The sequence below is a fragment of the Hypanus sabinus genome, chromosome 2 (genome assembly GCF_030144855.1).
Source record: "Hypanus sabinus isolate sHypSab1 chromosome 2, sHypSab1.hap1, whole genome shotgun sequence".
In the NCBI taxonomy this organism is placed as follows: domain Eukaryota; kingdom Metazoa; phylum Chordata; class Chondrichthyes; order Myliobatiformes; family Dasyatidae; genus Hypanus; species Hypanus sabinus.
The window spans coordinates 142,428,684-142,446,962 of record NC_082707.1 but is presented as its reverse complement, the minus strand read 5'-3'; the positions used below and the strand labels follow the sequence as shown (position 1 = coordinate 142,446,962).

The window sequence follows — 18,279 nt, the reverse complement described above, 5'->3', positions numbered from 1 at the left end:
ATTTGGCAAATAATTAAAACTACATATTGCATATTAAACTTGGAGAATCTATTTTATACATTTGTAGTTCCAGAAGATGGTGCTTGCGAGCTACCCTGTGCCTGGTGTGCTATGTTCTTTATTAACGCACATATTCTTTCTCAGTTTAGATTCGAAAACAGTTACGTGGTATATCCACGGCAGCCTAGTTTCACTACAGTCTGCAACATCCTTTCATTGTACTAGTAACTGAGTGATGCACTTTATACAAATTCACTGCTCAGATTAAGAAAAGTACTAAAATAATTCTATGCATGGGTAGTTATAAATTAGACATTTCTATTTGTTTAACCTTAGGTAATAATATCCTGGAAGTATTATTAGCATATGGAATATTGTTCATAAAACTAATTGGTTTTTCTCAAAATGCTCATTTTAAACCGACTATCTTGTCAACATGATTTCTTGATACTGTGACGTTAGTAATCTGTGTGCATAGTAACAAAAAGCTAAAGCCGAGAAATAGAATTAAAATAATGTAGAGAACAGAGGGAAGAGGGAAAATATTTGAAAGTATACATAAAATAGAACAGGATGTGTGTATAAAGAAGATTGCAAGTGAGCCAACTTTGGGAACAGAGAGGAAAGCGAAATACAATCTGTTTTAGTTTTTTATTATTATAATATGACTCTTCAGTGTGGTATTGTCCAATTTGCATCAGTCTCTTAGCATTATCCTGTCTCGAGAGATTTGCTATAATATCGATAAAACCTTTTTGGGCACTTAGCATAAAAACCTCTGCAGTACTGTATAAACACCTCCGCCTGTGGCACTGACATTTATACAGCACAGAAGGCTTTTATTGCCTAATACCGGTACATAAACGATGCCACCATTTAAATGTGCTATTCACTGTTCTTTTAAGAATTTTCTAACATTGAAGTGTGTTTTATCCTATAGAGAAAAAGACACTATTGGAGACTAGACAGTAAATGTATCACCCTCTTTCAGAATGATACAGGAAGCAAATATTACAAGGTAAAGGTTTCGTTACTTGATTTTCTCAGTCAGACATTAACACTGAATAAATAATCTAAAATGATGCAAGCTAAATGTCAGTGAAAAGTTCCGGTTGAACTCTTGCTTTTATTCCAATTTATTCCAGATAATCATTTAAAGCATCTTGGGGTAGTTTAATAAGGATTAAATTTTAAAATAGTTACAGAAGTAAGCAAATCAAATTAACTTTTTTTACATAATATCTACATCTGTACATCGACATTTAAAAATGAGTAACATAAAGCCTTATGTAAGTTCCATACCCATTTTGACTACAAAAGCAAAAGAAGATGCTTATGATTTGTAATAGTATTAAGCTAAACACTGAAGATGAACAGAAATAAGTATTGCAACTTTATCGAGCTACTGTCTGAAATATCTTAAAATATGGTGCAAGAATTCTGCATAGCAGAAAATAATAGTGCCCCCAAATATTATTTGTGGTTAACAAAAAAGCTACAACACATTTAAAGCCTTATTTTTTGTAAACAGAGGTGCTCAGCCCCAATTTACACTGCTCTTGTTGTAGTCTGTCAGTCTCAGAGGGCAACATGCTGTGATTCATAATTTAAGTCACTTTGACATGTAGAGGAATTATGTCATCATGGCACATTGCTGCCTGTGATTGACAGGTGGCATTGTAGACCTTGTGCTAACAGACGGTAAGTATCAATTTGTTAAAGTTAAAGGTTAACCAGTTACAAGTTTAAAATTAGCTTCACAATTCCTTTTTGAAAAGTAGTTCAAGCTACTGCTTTACTCATTTAAAAATATTGAGGCAGGCAGCTTTGAGTTCCATTAAACAATGGAAACAACAGTGTATCAATAAAGATATTCCTTTATTCCAAACACCATAATAATACTGCATATATATGTTGATTTAAACCTGTAAAAAATATTTTGATGCATATGTTATATTCCAACATGTACACCGAATGTCATTCAAATGACAAAATAACGGGATATGACCAACTTACCTTACCACAGTGAGGGGAAATTTTGAAAGGGGCTTCTATTAAGGTGGTTATCCTGTGAGATGGAGAAAAATCCAAAGAATAATTTATTTTTCATGCTTCAGCAAACTGCAGTATAGATATTACTTGGTGGCAGCAATTACAAGGTACTAAACTGTGTTGATTAGCCAGAAATGGAAGGATGGTTACTTGAGCTGGGATGTCAAGAAGGTTGAAACAATTGGCCTCTGTATTACTGGGCTGGCTGAAAGCTTATTCCCTAGTATAACCACTGATTCAAAACATGAAAGCTCATTACAGTAAGAGGAGGAGAAAAAAATCTTTTTATAAAATGCAACAATCTGATCTAATTTTTATCTACACGCAATCTTTGAATATGAACATGAAGCCAAGGTAACAGTTTATTTCATTTATTGTGCTGGCAATTAAGGGTCATTTATGAATGTACTTTAATTGCAGGAAATTCCACTATCTGAAATTTTATCTCTGGAGCCTGGAAAGAACTTTGACTTTGTACCTGCTGGAGCCAATGCTCATTGCTTTGAAATTACTACTGCAAGTGTAGTCTATTTTGTTGGTGAAAATCTGACAAATGATTTGAGTACACAAAAAAACAACAGCCTGGTGTCAGGTGGCACAGGCTTGGATGTTGCCCAGTCATGGGAGTTAGCTATCCAACATGCCTTGATGCCTGTCATTCCGAAAGGTTCATCTGCAGGATCAGTGCACAGCCTACACAGTAAGTTAAATGCCTGAAATTATCAAATACTTTCTGAAGTGTACTCTTAACCTTTGTATATTTATATGAAATGCACTGTAAGTGTTAAGTTATTTAAGTAGATCACATGGGGAGCCAGGGAGAGCAAGCTAAGTGGATAAAAACATCGGGTCGTTGGTAGGAAGCAGAGGGTGATGGTGGAACGCTGTTTTTCAGACTAACGGCCTGTGATCTGTGGTGAGCCACAGGGATCGGCACTGGTCCTTATTTGGAAACAATTTGAATAAGAATGTTACAAGGCAAGGTTTGCAGGTGACACTGAAAGTGGTATTCTAGGCAATGAGGAAGGTTATCAAAGTTTACAAAGGGATCTTGATTAGATGGATAAGTGGGCATATGGCATGCAATCTAGACAAGTTTGAGGTGTTGCATTTTGGCAAGTCAAAACTGGGTAGGACTTTCACAGTGAACAATACGGCCAAGTAAAGTGCTAAAGAACAGAATGACTTAGAAATACAGGTACATAATTCCCTGAAAGCGGCATCACAGATTTTCAGGGTGGAGAAGAAGGCCTTTGCCATACTGGCCTTCATGAGTCAGGACATATAGGAGCTGGGATGTTACGTTGGAGTTGTACAAGACACTGGTGAGATCACACTTGGAGTTTTGGTTACCCTGTTGGGAAAGATGTCATTAAGCTGGAGATAGCGCAAAAAAGATTCATGGAAATATTGCTAGAACTTGAGAGCATTTATTATAGGGAAAGGTTGGGTACGCCAAGATTTGAGGAGCGAAGATAGAATTAGAATTTATTTAAATCTTACAAACATCCCACAACATGAGGCAGTGAAAATTGTCGCATTATGACTCCGTTGCAATGTACAGACATGTGAACGTATAAGTCTAATTGTTTGTAGAAAGAAGCTGTCCCGTAACTTGTTGTCCTGGGTTTAATGCTGCAGTAGTGTTTGCCAGACAGAAGCAGGAGAAACAGTTTATGGTTGGGGTGACTGGTATTCCCGATGATCTTCTCGGCCTTCTTTCTGCATCTGCTGCTATAACTGTCCTCAATGGAGGGAAGTTCACATCTATAGAATAACTGGGCTCACATCACTATCTGCAGAGCTCAGGAATCAACATTGGTGCAGTTCCCTGACCAGACGGTGATACAGCCAGTCAGTATGCTCTCAAATGTGCCCCTGTAGAAGGGCTTGAGGATTTGGGGGCCCATGCTGAACTTCTTCAGTCGCCTGAGGTGGAAGAGATGCTGCTGTGCTTTTTTTGCCACAAAGTCGGCGTGTGCGGTTACGGAGGTGTATAAAATTATGAGGGGCACAGGCAGGCTGAATGCACCAAGTTTTTTAAAGGGAATGATGACCTAGGTTAAAGGTGGGAGGGGAAAGATTTAAAAGAGATCTGAGAGGCAACTTTTTCACACAGAGGATGGTTCGTAAATGGAGGAGGAAGTGGTTGAGGCAGGTACAGTAACAACATTTTAGAGACATTTGGACAGATACGTGGATAGGAAAGGTCTGGAGGATATGGGACAAATGCAGGAAAAGGAGACTGGCTTCAATGGGCATTTTGATCGGCATGGACAAGATGGATCAGGAGGCCTGTTTCTGTGTTACATTGCTCTATAACTCTGTAACTCTATATTGATGATTTGATTAGAAATAATTCTAAGATGTGTATGTTATCATTCCTGAGGCCACACAAAGCAGTTTCACCTAGACATCAAATAGACATTGGGCTATGATAATAGAAAACTTGTATTCATCATCATATTGTTCATTAGAAATGTGGTCAAACTTTTTATATCTAATCAGTATTTGAACAACAGTATCAACATCTATGCCAAGAGAATTAAAATACAGTGCAAATCCAATGTCGGGGTACAGTCTCTCCTATTGATTTAGCTTTTGCCAATGCACTGGTGAGCTTTATTTGTATTTCACAGCCACTATGCAGTTTGACATCTGAATTGGACTTTTTAAACCCTACATCAAGTCACAGCAATATTAAATGAAGTTGAAATGAATGGGATTTGCAATCCAAATCTTCCTTGCTGGATGTAAATATAGTCACTTTCATACTGAAATTTACTCAAATATTCCAGAAACCAAGTAAATTTTGTATCAGTATTGCTCAGGTTCTAGTGTGAACATATGTTCGAACCTATAAGATTAACTATAGATTAAAAAACTGAATATTTGGAACTCTTGCTTGGGGCTAAGATGTAACCAGCAGATCTGGTTTGGAGCAGTCATTTTTGGTGGTAGTATTTGCAAATAGAACTGAATGGCAGGTTTGTATCTCTGGCCAGGCAGTGGGAATGATGAGATGAAAGAAAATACTTGTTCGGTACATGCTTTCATTGTATCAATTTCTTAATATAGTTAACCTGCAATAAAGTAAATATAACAAGTTGTGTATAACTCATTGGAATAGATCTATTTTGAAAGTGTTATGCTGCCAGCTTGCTTTTCCTTTTATTACACAATTAAGTGGAAGAAGCTGGCCTAATGGTTAACAATCTTACCTGTGCCCAAGAAGAACATGGTACCCTGCCTCCATGGCTATTGTCTGGTTGCACTTACATCCACTGTGATGAAGAGCTTTAAGAAGTTGGTATTGAAGTATATCAACTCCTGCCTGAAGAGTGACTTGGATCTGCTCCAATTTGCCTCCTGTCACATCATTGGGTTGAACCGTGGAACATCTGGACGGTGAAAATGCATACAACATGATGCTCTTTGTTGACTACGGCTTTGCATTCAAGACAACCATTCCCTCAAAAGCTCCAGGACCTAGGCCTCAATACCTTCTTGTGCAAGTGGATTCTCGATTTCAATAACTGCAGACCCGAGTTAGTTTGTATTAACAACAATGTCTACTCCATAATCACCATCAGCACAGCTGCACCACAAGGCTGTGTGCTTAGCCCCCTGCCCTACTCACTTTACACTTATGACTGAGGCTAACTGCAGCTCCAGTGCCATATTAAAGATTGCTAATGACGCTACTGTTGTTGTCTGAATCAAGGGTGGTGATGAATCAACACACTGAACCAGCGGGGATAATTCCACTCACCCTAACAATGAACTGATTCCACAACCTATGGACTCTACAAATCAGGTTCTCAATATTTATTATATATTTATGTATTAAAGTTAAGTTCAATTGTCATTCAACCACACACATGTATGCAGCTAAACTTGCGGAGCAGGCTCAATGGGCCATATGGCCAAATCCTGCTCCTATATCTTATGGTCTAAATGAAACAGCGCTCCTCTGAGGCCTAGGTGTAAAACACCGTACCTACAGTCACACACGGCACGTATAGATACGATAGCACTTAACAGTCATCAAATATATTGGCACAAGTCCCTAGGTGGCATGGTCTGAGGACTGATGGTGCATGGTATATTGTCCTGGAGCCACGTCTCTGCAAGAACAAACGCACCGCAGTTGCTCATCTCCTGCAGCAGTAGGTGAAGGCAATCCAGCTTGTCTTCCAGGAGCGAAAACTGGAGAGCAGCACTGACGGGAGGGGCCAGCTCACAGCTCAGCGGCGATTACAGCGTGCCTCTCTCACACCCCCTCTGGGTGGCTGTGAGAGGCGATGCCACAGCACATGGGTTTGGTCCACACAACAACTGAGGCCACGCAGCTCCCCCACTGTCTCGCCTATGAACCGGACCAGCAGGATTTATATTTCTGATGTCCAACAGGGTTTATTTATTTAATTAATTTCTTCTCATTCGGTATTTGCACAATTTTCTCTGTCTTTTGCACAATGGTTGTTTATCCGTTTTTGTTTAGAAGCATAGAAAATAGGTGCTGGAGTAGGCCATTCGGCCCTTCGAGCCTGCACAGCCATTCAGTATGATCATGGCTGATCATCCAACTCAGAACCCTGTACCTGCTTTCTCTCCATACCCCCTGATCCCTTTAGCCACAAGGGCCATATCTAACTTCCTCTTAAGTATAGCCAATGAACCGGCCTCAAGTGTTTCCTGTGGCAGAGAATTCCACAGATTCAACACTCTCTGTGTGAAGAAGTTTTTCCGCATCTCGGCCTAAAAGGCTTCCCCTTTATCCTTAAACTGTGACCCCTCGTTTTGGACTTCCCCAACATCGGAAACAATCTTCCTGCATCTAGCCTGTCCAATCCCTTTAGAATTTTATACGTTTCAATAAGATCCCCCCTCAATCTTCTAAATTCCAGTGAGTATAAGCCTAGTCGATCCAGTCTTTCTTCATATGAAAGTCCTGCCATCCCAGGAATCAATCTGGTGAACCTTCTCTGTACTCCCTCTATGGCAAGAATGTCTTTCCTCAGATTAGGGGACCAAAACTGCACACAATACTCTAGGTGCGGTCTCAACAAGGCCTTGTACAACTGCAGTAGAACCTCTCTGCTCCTGTACTCAAATCCTTTTGCTATTTTTCTGTGTAGTTTCCCATTGGTTCTATTTTGTTTCTATTGTGAATGCCCACAAGAAAATGAATCTCACAGTGACATATATGTACTTGGATAATAAATTTATGTTGCGCTTTAAACAATTGAAAATAATTATAGATGCTGGAAACCAAACAAAAAATATTTAAATCAGGCTTCAACTGTGGATAGAGAAACAGTTAATGCTGAATCATTGTTTGTCCCTGCACAGGTTTTGCATGGCATGCTAAAATACTCCCTCCATTTTTTCATTAAGTTATTATAAATACTACAGAAACAGTAAAATTATTTCATGACAGTAAACTCAAATTTATTTTCTTTTGACAGGAGATGTGTCTATCAGTATCTCAGTGTCAAATAGTGAGATCCAGGAAAATGTGGTAAGTTGTGTTTGCAGAGAAAAAAAATTTACTCTTCACCACTGTAATAAATACTCATGGTTGCCCAATTGTGTCACTGAAATAGTTCTGTTTATTTTAAAAGAAAGTAGTTCAGGAAGGACCATCAGTGACCTCTTGCAGAATATTGAAAATGGAAATGGATCATTGATAAAATTCATTAAAGCATTAAATGATTATTGATGCTTCTCAACCTATAACAGCCTACAAACCTCCCCCACCCCCTTCCCCATCCCATCTCATTTGCACTGAATGTTTAAAACCTGGGAGTAACATCTTTAGAAAAACTGCAAGTTTAAATCATTCAGTTCAGATGGGTTGTTTCTCAGGTATGTCTCAGGAACTAGGAAGTAAATGAACCAAATAAGTCATGCAGATTCTTTCCAAAGTCTTGATATTCTTGGTAAAGTGTGGTCCCTAGCAATGTGGGCAACACCCTAGCGGGGGTGGAGGATTTTATATAGATTTAGCACCCTGACTTGCTTGCTATATAAATCTATAAACCTAAAATCTCATGTGGTTTATAAATTGCCTTTTAAATAAGTTATCCAGTTATCTCCAACCTGCTCTCAAGTGTTTCTCTCCTCTTGAAACCAGTTATGTTGACCTTTTTTACTCCAAAATATATCACATTTTTCTGCCCTGAATTTCTTCTGTAATTCGTCCACTAATTACACAGCATGTCTAAGCCTAAATCATCAGTTACTATTTTATTCACCGTTCTACTCTATGTCGTTTGTGTTGTGTACAAATCTTGAAATTCTATCCCCAAGTCCAGGTCATTAACAGTCAGCAAGACAAAAGTGTTGTTATTATTGAAACCTAGTGACCATCTCTCACGATGATAAATAGGTATGTCTCTAGTACAGTATTTGTGAAATTTTGTCCCTAAATGTTGTAATCTATGAAAGATATGAGTAAAATATGATGGCAATATATATGATATGAATACTTGGCATTTAAGGATTAAATGTAGAGTCTGTAATTTAGAAGTGGTTTTATTTTTGGCAAGCATTTGAAGATTTTTAAATCAAGACTGAGTAAAGTGACTCTCTCCCAACAGGATATCAGCACCGTATATCAAATATTTCCAGATGAAGTACTGGGTTCAGGACAATTTGGAATAGTATATGGAGGTAATATTACCTTACAAAACTTACAAATCTTCAATTTTTATAGAGCTGTCATTCTATAGAAATCTGTTATATGTATCTACTTTTCATTGGGTTGAAGCTTTGTATGTGATACTTAATTTTGGCCATGGGTTAATGATGTAATTTTATGCATGTCTTGACCATATCAGTGCAATCAATTCTCAAGAGTCAATGATCACATCTTCATTTCAAATATCCAGACCTGTGATTATTTGGTAAGTGATGCAAATACTAATAGAGATGCAATGACACTTCTCCACCACATGCAGTCAGTTTTGTTGTGGGAGTAACTTGTTCTTTTTAAGCTATCAAGTATGGATGGTTCTTTATCTCCCTTTTGATGAAAAGCACATTTTTTTTACTGATGGAAGTAATTAGCTTTAGGCCTTTTTAAAGACAGAGTTAAAAAATAATTCTATATGCAGAAGGAGGTAGAGATTTAAAAAATTGTCAATCTTATAGAGCAAAAGGATTAGGGAATGACAGAGAAGGGTCAGATCTTCTTAATAAGTGAAATATTAAAAAAGCATCCAGTTACACCAATTAATTTAAAAAGTTGTTGCAGGAATAGACAATATAAAAATAGGTTTTGATACAATTTTACAGGACCATGGTGAGACTGCAGCTGGCCTGTACTTTTGTTGAGGTTTGAAGTTGGTATCTATGAAACCTCTGGAATTCCCCACCTCAGACAGCTGTGGAGAGGCTTCATAAAAGGTGGAAATTGACAGTCATTTAAAATATAGAGGAGTCAAGGCGGTTTAGGAGAGTGAGCAGGAAAGTGGTGTGAAGGACAAGACTGGATTATCTAAGTTAAATGGTGAAGCAAATTTGAGTAGCCAATGCTACACTTGTTCAATATGTTCTCATTGTCATGTCAGATTTTAATAACATACATTTCATTGCAAAAATCAAAGTGATATGGGAAGATGTGGGGTTAGATTTGCCCTGCTTTCGTATAAAGATGGAACAAACTCTATCCCTGTAATTATATACATAGTTACATAGGATCTGTTTTATATTACACTTAATTCAATCTTGTATAGATCAGTTGCCCAGTTTATTAATAGTTATGTAAAGATTGAATCTTTACTTCAAGGAACAAAAGTTTACCATGATTATAACTTGCCATTACTTTTGACATTTAGCGATCTGCAGGCAGTCATCTTGTAAGGTGAATCATTCTCTTTTACAAGGAATTTCGGTGCAGCAAACTGAATAAGATAACTGGTAGTATTTTGTAAATGGTGGTTTATGGTCTCTATAAGTGGGGTGAAAGCAGAGTTGCAAAGAAGATCTTTAGCCTGGGCAATCCCTTGCTCTGATGCACCAATTCTGTCCGTGTGAAGAGTTTGACAGCTAGGTCAAATAATCCAAGAGATGTGGAAGAAAAGGCTTTATTGTTGCCTGCAACATGTAAGTGAATGATTCCTCTATCAAATGATGGGCAGATGGCATTGCATAGGTTACATGTAATGAAATTTTTACTGGAAGTATCAGTTATATTTAAGGTAAATTTATTTAAATACTATAATTAAACATTTATCTTCAGCAGAGCATTAGACCAGTACACTCTTACAAGTTTCTGTTGCTGTGCTCTATCTGATTTTATCTGGCTAGATAATTGATAATTCCTCCAGATTTTGATAGCCAGAGTAATTGCATGTAATTTCTCAATTTAGATCTTGATTATTGAAATCAGAATGTCAGGAAGATCAGATAGATGTATACATATTTTATTTTGAAATACCGACTGCACCATACAAAATCTTCCATGTTTGTGTATTAGAAGCATCCCCATTTACAAAATAATATCAGTTAGTTGCACACATTACATTTACCACATATTTATTTTCTAAAGCAGCTCACCAGGAAATTTATATTAATGATAAATTGTTTGCTTTATACTTTGTCACACAGGACAATTATTGATGAAGTTGCCTTGCATGAGTTCACTTCCTATTTTCCTAATTTCTATGAGTTTCCCTTTTAAGAGTATCTAGTCTCAGATCATGTGCCTCAAGATCTTAGAGGTTAGTTTTGCAGGAAGTGACACTGACTATTGATAACTGGTCAGCTGAGCAATTCCAATGCACCACACAGGCAGTTGCTTTGTAAGATAGTGCATTTGCCCTCTTCAGCTATTGATTGCTCCCATCTCTATTGAAAGAGGGGCAACAACAATTTTTGTATTACATTTACGTGCCAATTAGTGTGTTTCATTCTCTGTCAGGCATCTGACATCATTTGCAAGCACTTGTCCAAGGCGCAGGGTGACTACTAAATAGTAACCGCAAAGATCTGGGGAGGACAGGAAATGCAATTCATTAATTTAAACCTCACTAGAAAATACTGGCAGTTAGGTCAATCCATGTATTAAACATGAATCTTTTTTACTTGGTTGTTAGGTAAGCATCGCAAGACAGGCAGAGATGTTGCAATCAAAGTGATTGACAAACTACGATTCCCAACAAAACAAGAGAGTCAGCTTCGGAATGAAGTTGCAATTTTACAGGTAAATAGGTCATAAATTCTGACTATCAACTAAAATGTCTACATAAATTAGCATTGGGTAGAGAGTCAAATGTGGTTAAAATATCATTTAACTTTTGAAATCCATGATAAGAATCTAGCCTTCTAGTGTTGAAAGCCGTCTCTCAAATGGTTCTAAGTGAGTTAGTAGTCATTTCTAGTACCAACAGGTCAATGTTATAATGTGGGTAGTGTTGACAAGAGGAAGCATCACTCTGACTTTTACTTGAGTTCCCCATTGTAATTAACTGACTTACTCTTTAGTACTGAAACCATTATGGAAAATAAGTCTATAAATCTTGAAAATATAAACTTCATTTATTTATGGAATGTAGATTGCTGAGTAAGTTTTGGTATTTAATGGCCCATGTGGCATTGATTTCAGGATTCCTGCATAAAGGCGTAGGTACCAAATTTGCCAGCAGCTCTCCGAGTACACGCCACTGTTGGAGTTCATGCAGCATTCAGCAGCAAGGCAAGACCTGGCTGCATTTCTCCAGGGACTTAAGATAAAACAAAAGAAGAATTTAAATATTAGTTTTGATTGTTTCAGGAACATTGAAATCTCTGGATGGGTTTATCATCTAAAGCTGTGTCTGCAGTTTTGTGGCAGATTTTGTTCTAGGCAACACAATTGACAGCATTACCTTGTGCTGGTGCCTGGGCCTGGTCATTTTGGATTGGGCAGCTTTGTGCAGCTCGTCTAGAAATCTGGAAAAGGTATATCTTACTTGCCTCAGTGAACAGCCCAAGCCAGATGTCTTGTTCTTTAATTGAAAAGTCCTCTGTAATTTAAATCTTACAATGCTTCATGAAATGTTTAGAGATTTTAAGCCTTGTAAAACTTCCATTATATATGGGGAAGAACATCTTTTTATAGGTACAATTTCTTTGCTCAGAATCTGCATCACCCTGGTGTAGTGAATTTGGAATGCATGTTTGAGACTCCTGAAAGAGTGTTTGTTGTCATGGAAAAGCTCCATGGAGACATGCTGGAAATGATCCTGTCAAGTGAGAAAGGACGTCTGCCAGAACTTATAACAAAGTTTCTTATTACACAGGTATGTGGCAGTTACAAGTGACGGGTGATTAATAATAGAATCCTCAAAAGGGTAAACAGTGTCATCATTAGGAGCAGTTCAGCTATTATATTTCTTATAAGCATTTGCCCAACCAGTATGCAGCCTGCACCTGAAATGGAGCATCTCAACCAACTTAACTCAAAAGGAAGTGTTAAGGTTAACGCAATCCCCATAGCGACCATGTAGATTTATATTTTCTTGCCCATGATTGATATGTTGAAATGAAATTATACTTTTGCCATGACTTTTGAGCCCTGAGTCAGAATAGTGAACAGTAGTGCTTAAGACTATCAGTCAAGCACAAATTACCTTGCAGCATTGTCTACACATGTTCATCAAGTTGTTTCTGGTCTTCTGAGATTCTCTGCAGCTGCTGAAGACTTCCCTCTGCACTGCTGTTGTTTACTTCACATTTAAGTGGAGTCACAGCTTTGAAGTAATTTTTGTCTATTAATCAAAAATCTACATATTGACAATGAATTAAAAGAGCAATTAGTGCAAGATGAATGAGGGAATTTAAGTGAATGCAACGTGCATTGAATTTAAAGTTATTAAAGGAAGTTATGGTTGAGATAAGATGAGTTACAAATTATTTTTCCATTAAACTTTTATAAATAAAAATGAATTCCTCAGGAGGTATTAAGAAATAGATGCCAAAATTGCCCTTTTTAATGGAAACCAGCTTTAAACATTGGTTTGAAGTTGTAAACTATAAAAAAATAATTTTGCATCATACATCTGTCAGTTAGATGAGCAATGAGGTTTTTTTTCTGAGTTCTTACATTGAGGAACTGAACGAACTTAAGAACTGTCTTCTCAGATATTCATTCTTACTTAGAACAGTTGAAAAGGCGAAGTACAAAACTGCTTTGTGTTAGATCTCATAATATTGGCTGGTGTTGTTTTAATGCACTTGGTTTTGTGCTCTTGGATAGACAGTGGATTCTGGTTAATTGGGCCATTGGTTTATCGGGGTAGCTGCTTATTTGGAATAACTCTTACTAAACAAAAACAAATTGAGAAAATACCCGGGATTCTCTTTGCGCATTTGGGACACCATGCCACTTAACTGAGGCAGGAGACTGTTTCCAAACATTTTCTAACTCGTGTCTGTCAGCCATTTGACACTTCACTGTGCTTAGAGTGAACAGATTTTAAATAACATCATTTGTGTGCATTTGTGTTCAAAAAGCACTAATGTTTGTCACTGATAGTTAACAAGAAATAAGCGGTAAGACAATTCAGAACTGTTTTGCTCATTGTACTATCAAGCCTTCAGGCTTGGAAATGCCAGAAATGGCCAGGAGGGAAAATAAACAATGTCACTACTTCAACAAGTTAGGGACTATGAAGAACTTGACAACCAAGTTGAAGATACTGACAATTATCTTGAATGTTACCTTTGGTCCCTACTGGATATTCTACTGTCGCCTGTAGCTCCAAGTAGCTGTTTGCGTACAAAAGTGGGCACACCCTGCTAAATTACTTCAATGGGCAGGCTAAACCAGGTGAGGGTAGCTGGCAGTGTAAGATTAGGAGAGGCCTGTCCTAGCACATGAAGTTAGCTCCGGCAGATGGGCAAATGAGATCAACAGTGTGAACCCAACGGTCAGGAAGATGGTTCTATGTGGATAGCGAAAGTCGTGACAAGGCACAGAAGTCCTAGTCATCCACAGCAACCACAGGGTCCCCAGTAATGACATCAGCTCATCCCATTGGACTAGGACTTACAACGTCGAGAGAGCGGAACTGCCCCAGTGCAACAGCTTTTTCATTTAAAAAACTCTTAAACACAGGTTTTCTGTCATCATCAGATACAACGGACAATCACCAGTAATGTTGGTAGTATTCTACTTTGTTCAATATTTCATTTAAATACATAATTTGTTATTCAATTAAATGTAGTTTGTCTTTTTATACCTTTTTAACTACTTCCATGAAGTTTTAATTACTTGGAGCAGCCACTTAATTGGGCCAAGATTTACAGGTCCCTATTAACCAGAATCCACTATATTCAGTAGGCAGAGTCTGGTTTTCCATATGTTCAATAAAGAGTAAGCAATCTTTCTTGCATGATGCTGTTAGTAATTTGATTTTCTTTAAATCAGATACTTGTTGCTTTGCGACATCTCCATTTTAAGAACATAGTTCACTGTGACCTGAAACCTGAGAACGTTCTCCTAGCTTCGGCTGATCCCTTGCCACAGGTTAGAATGGTTATCTAATGTTAGTCTGCCAAGACAGTTGCTGTTGATTTCATATATCAGTACATTTGTGACCAATCCTTTTCTTGCAAAATTTTAATATTCATCCTACTTGGTTCTTTTCCAAACATTAGGTCAAGCTTTGTGATTTTGGATTTGCACGTATAATTGGGGAAAAGTCTTTTAGGCGTTCCGTGGTGGGAACACCAGCATATTTGGCTCCAGAAGTGCTCCGCAACAAAGGATATAATCGGTCGTTAGACATGTGGTCCGTAGGCGTTATCGTCTATGTCAGTCTTAGCGGCACCTTTCCATTCAACGAAGATGAAGATATTCATGATCAAATTCAGAATGCTGATTTCATGTATCCCCCTAATCCCTGGAAGGAGATCTCTCTGGAAGGTAATGCATTAGTTGGACACACCAAACCAGAGAAATGTTAGAATCACTATTCTGTTTCCTCAATCCATTCAAAAGTAGATGTTCCCTCTGAAGGAGAGATATATAGAGGCCAATCTTCTTACTCTTTGCAGTATAGGAAAAACTGTGTTCAGTACCCTTGCTAGATACAAATGTTCTGAACACTTAACTGGTTTATTGTGGTTTAATGTAAAATTATGTCATCTATATTTCTTCGTATCAAATGGAAGAGGAGGCTCGAAAGGAAAAATGGCCCTATTTTCTATTTTCACAGAAAGAAAAGCTTTAACTGGTTTTGCCTAACTAATCTCCATCTTGTAGTATGTTAGTTGATCAAATCTGTACTAGTTAAAAAATGATCAATGTAATTATAAATGTAGTTGTGGTAAAATTGCATTGCATGCCACCATTTTTCCAGTGCTATGGCTACTGATTTGCTTCACATCTCCACAATGAATCACACATATGCACATTTAGCTTTGCGTAGCAAACTGGGTAAGACGGAAATGTGTGCGTCAGTTGCATCACAAGTATATGCCAGAGATAGAGTAGGCAGGTGGCAGTGTCAAACCTGGTGCAATGTTGATTTGCTGTCACCTCTGCCAAATTGTCCTGTATCCATCCAACTACTGTAGGTGTTAATCACACATAGAAAACCTGGTGTTTAGCAACAAGAAGCACAACTCCCATCCACTATCCGCCCCCATCCAATCTTAGTTTTGTAAAGAATCTTAAAGGACTTGCAGATATGTTGGTGATTGAATTTGGAATTCAGTTTCTTCAAAGAAGTGCACATTGATTGAAGTGAGATGATTACAGAACTTCAGCTGCCTTTTTGGTTGACACAAATAGGGCCATTGCTTGCTATACTCCTGGGGCTTTTGTGATATGAAAAAGCACGCAGCCCAAAGTGCATGGTGACTTACCAAAAGAGAAATAGGAGAAAATATCTGTGAAGGTTCTCAATCATCCAGTTCATTGTATATCAAGCAGTAGAGAGTCAAGGCACCAGGACTTGCTCTGTTGTCTAGAAGACATTTTGCCACTCATCCGAGAGGCTTCTTCAGTTCTGATACATGGTGAGCAGTCTTTCGGCTTATAAACTCTGTGAGTTGTTTAAAGGTAATAGCAGCTTCAGAAGCTATCAAGACAGTAGTCTGGACAGTAGAACCACACTCAGCTCAGATCAGGTATGTACTGTACCCAACCTTTGTCTCAACGCTATCTATTTCAAATACAAAGATGTCTTCTACAGGCAGAAACATGGTTTTGCCATGGGTTCGCCTGTTTCTCCTATTGTAGCCAACTTATACATGGAAGAAGTAGAAAGGACAGCCGTGAACACCTTCCATGGAACATCACCCTGTTAATGGTCCAGGTATGTGGATAATACCCAGGTCAAGATCAGAATCCATGAGGTGTAAGCCTTCACAGGATATATCAACTCAGTGAATAATATCAAATTTACATGAGAAGACGTCGAGAACAATAGACTGGCCTTTTTAGACTGTGGAGTACTTATCAAAGAAAATGGACATTTAGATATTGAAGTTTACAGAAAAGCAACCCACAGAGATCAGTACCTAAGGTTTGACTCTCATCACCCATTAGAACACGTTGGGGGTTATGAGAACACTGCATCGCCATGCTGAGAATGTGCCTGCCAACATTACAGCTGATGACAAGGAGCACAAGTACTTGAGAGAAGCCTTGAAAGCTTGAGGCTACCCTGACTGGGTCTTTCTCAAGACAGTAACAAAAAACAGCAGGGACATCAGCCCAACGGACAGAGGGATGGAGCAAAGCAGACAGAAAAACATAGTTATCCCATATGTAGCTGGAGTTTCAGAGCAACTCAGAAGGATTTACGACAAACACCAAATCCCTTTGGTTTTCAAACCTACAAACACACTCAGATAGAAACTCGTCCATCCCAAGGATCTTACACCCAAACATAGGCAGAGAAAATCTGCAAGAAGCCGTCATTGTCAAACTGGAAAACCCAGCCGTGAACAGAGGGGGTGGGGTACGACACCACCTATCAGCTACTTACAATGCAATCCTAACATCTTTACCCCAACATCTCCACCACAATTCATACTTCCATTCATGTAAAGATAAGACTGATGACCCTCTCATTTACCTCTATGACTCTTAATGAACTTCAGGTGATTGCTGTACCTTTAAACAACTCACAGAGTTTATAAGCCAGGAATCTGTGCATCATGGATTAGGCCTGGAGAAGCCTCTTGGATGAGTGGTGAAATGTCTTCTAGACAACACAGCAAGTCCAGTTGCCTTGACTCACTACTGCTTGACAAAAAAAAAGGACAACGGCTGTGACTAAGATGGAAAATCCGTTAAGATACCAAAGGGATACATGTCTGTCTATGTCTGACAAAGGAGCAATGCCTTTGAGCACACTATAGTGTGTCTTGGTTTTTGTGTCTGTGGCAGTAAAAATCACATTGGCTTTTCACCCTTTCTATGTTGAAGCTAAAGATTTAGAAACCTCTGGATATTGAAGATAACAGGCTGTAGCCTGAAGCTGCACCAATCTCACCTCCTTCCCTCTGAGACAGCAACAAGTAATCTGTATCTGAGCGTTCATAGATAGTGGGGGTGGGGGTGGGGAGAAGGGATGGCAATTGAATGTTCTTGGCTTAAGCGTCTGTCTTAGAACACAAATGTATACTACAACAGCTATATCGAAGGCCTGAGGCAGCTCACAACACTTAGTATTTAAACAGTCCGGCTCTGCAGGTAGCAGCAAGACCTGACTACATTCAAGCAAGGTCTGATAGCACAAGTAATATTCACAGAATGCACTTACTGCCTCCCTAAGGAAGGATATGTCTGCTGTTGAGAGAGTAGAGTGAAGGTTCACCACAATGATTAGTAAGTTTGAGGATACATTCATCAGGCCTGGCATATAAGTCCTGGAATTTCATTAGAGAGGTGATCTCATTAATACACCCAAGGTTCTTGAGGCATAACAGAGAGAGAAGTAGAATTGATGTTTTCTCAGTCTCAAATCCAAGTGTCGCCGTCTCAAAATAGAAGTTGGGGGGGAGGTTTAGATCAAAGCTGGTGATCTGCAATTCTGGCCTCTGCACTGTAGAAATGATGTGGTTGTACTAGAGAGGATGCCAAGGAGACTGACCACCAGAATGTTGCCGGGGGAATTTGTTCCCACAACAGAGATATCTAAAGCCAGAGTGTGTAGGTTTAAGGAGAGAAGTAAGAGGGCTCTATGGGAGTGAGGAAGAACATTCAAAAGGTAATTACAAAGT

General features: G+C 38.5%; 1 protein-coding gene across 2 annotated transcripts in view; it reads left to right on the top strand.

The window, feature by feature from the left end:
* The window catches only part of prkd1 (protein kinase D1), a 351,830-nt gene that overhangs the window by 291,566 nt on the left and 41,985 nt on the right, over window positions 1-18,279 (top strand). For both annotated transcript variants that reach the window (XM_059956078.1, XM_059956087.1), the window contains exons 9-16: window positions 941-1,018; window positions 2,473-2,752; window positions 7,524-7,576; window positions 8,658-8,730; window positions 11,157-11,263; window positions 12,180-12,341; window positions 14,471-14,569; window positions 14,701-14,968. In XM_059956078.1, coding sequence (XP_059812061.1) covers window positions 941-1,018; window positions 2,473-2,752; window positions 7,524-7,576; window positions 8,658-8,730; window positions 11,157-11,263; window positions 12,180-12,341; window positions 14,471-14,569; window positions 14,701-14,968 — 1,120 coding nt within the window. The remainder of the gene's footprint in view (window positions 1-940; window positions 1,019-2,472; window positions 2,753-7,523; window positions 7,577-8,657; window positions 8,731-11,156; window positions 11,264-12,179; window positions 12,342-14,470; window positions 14,570-14,700; window positions 14,969-18,279) is intronic.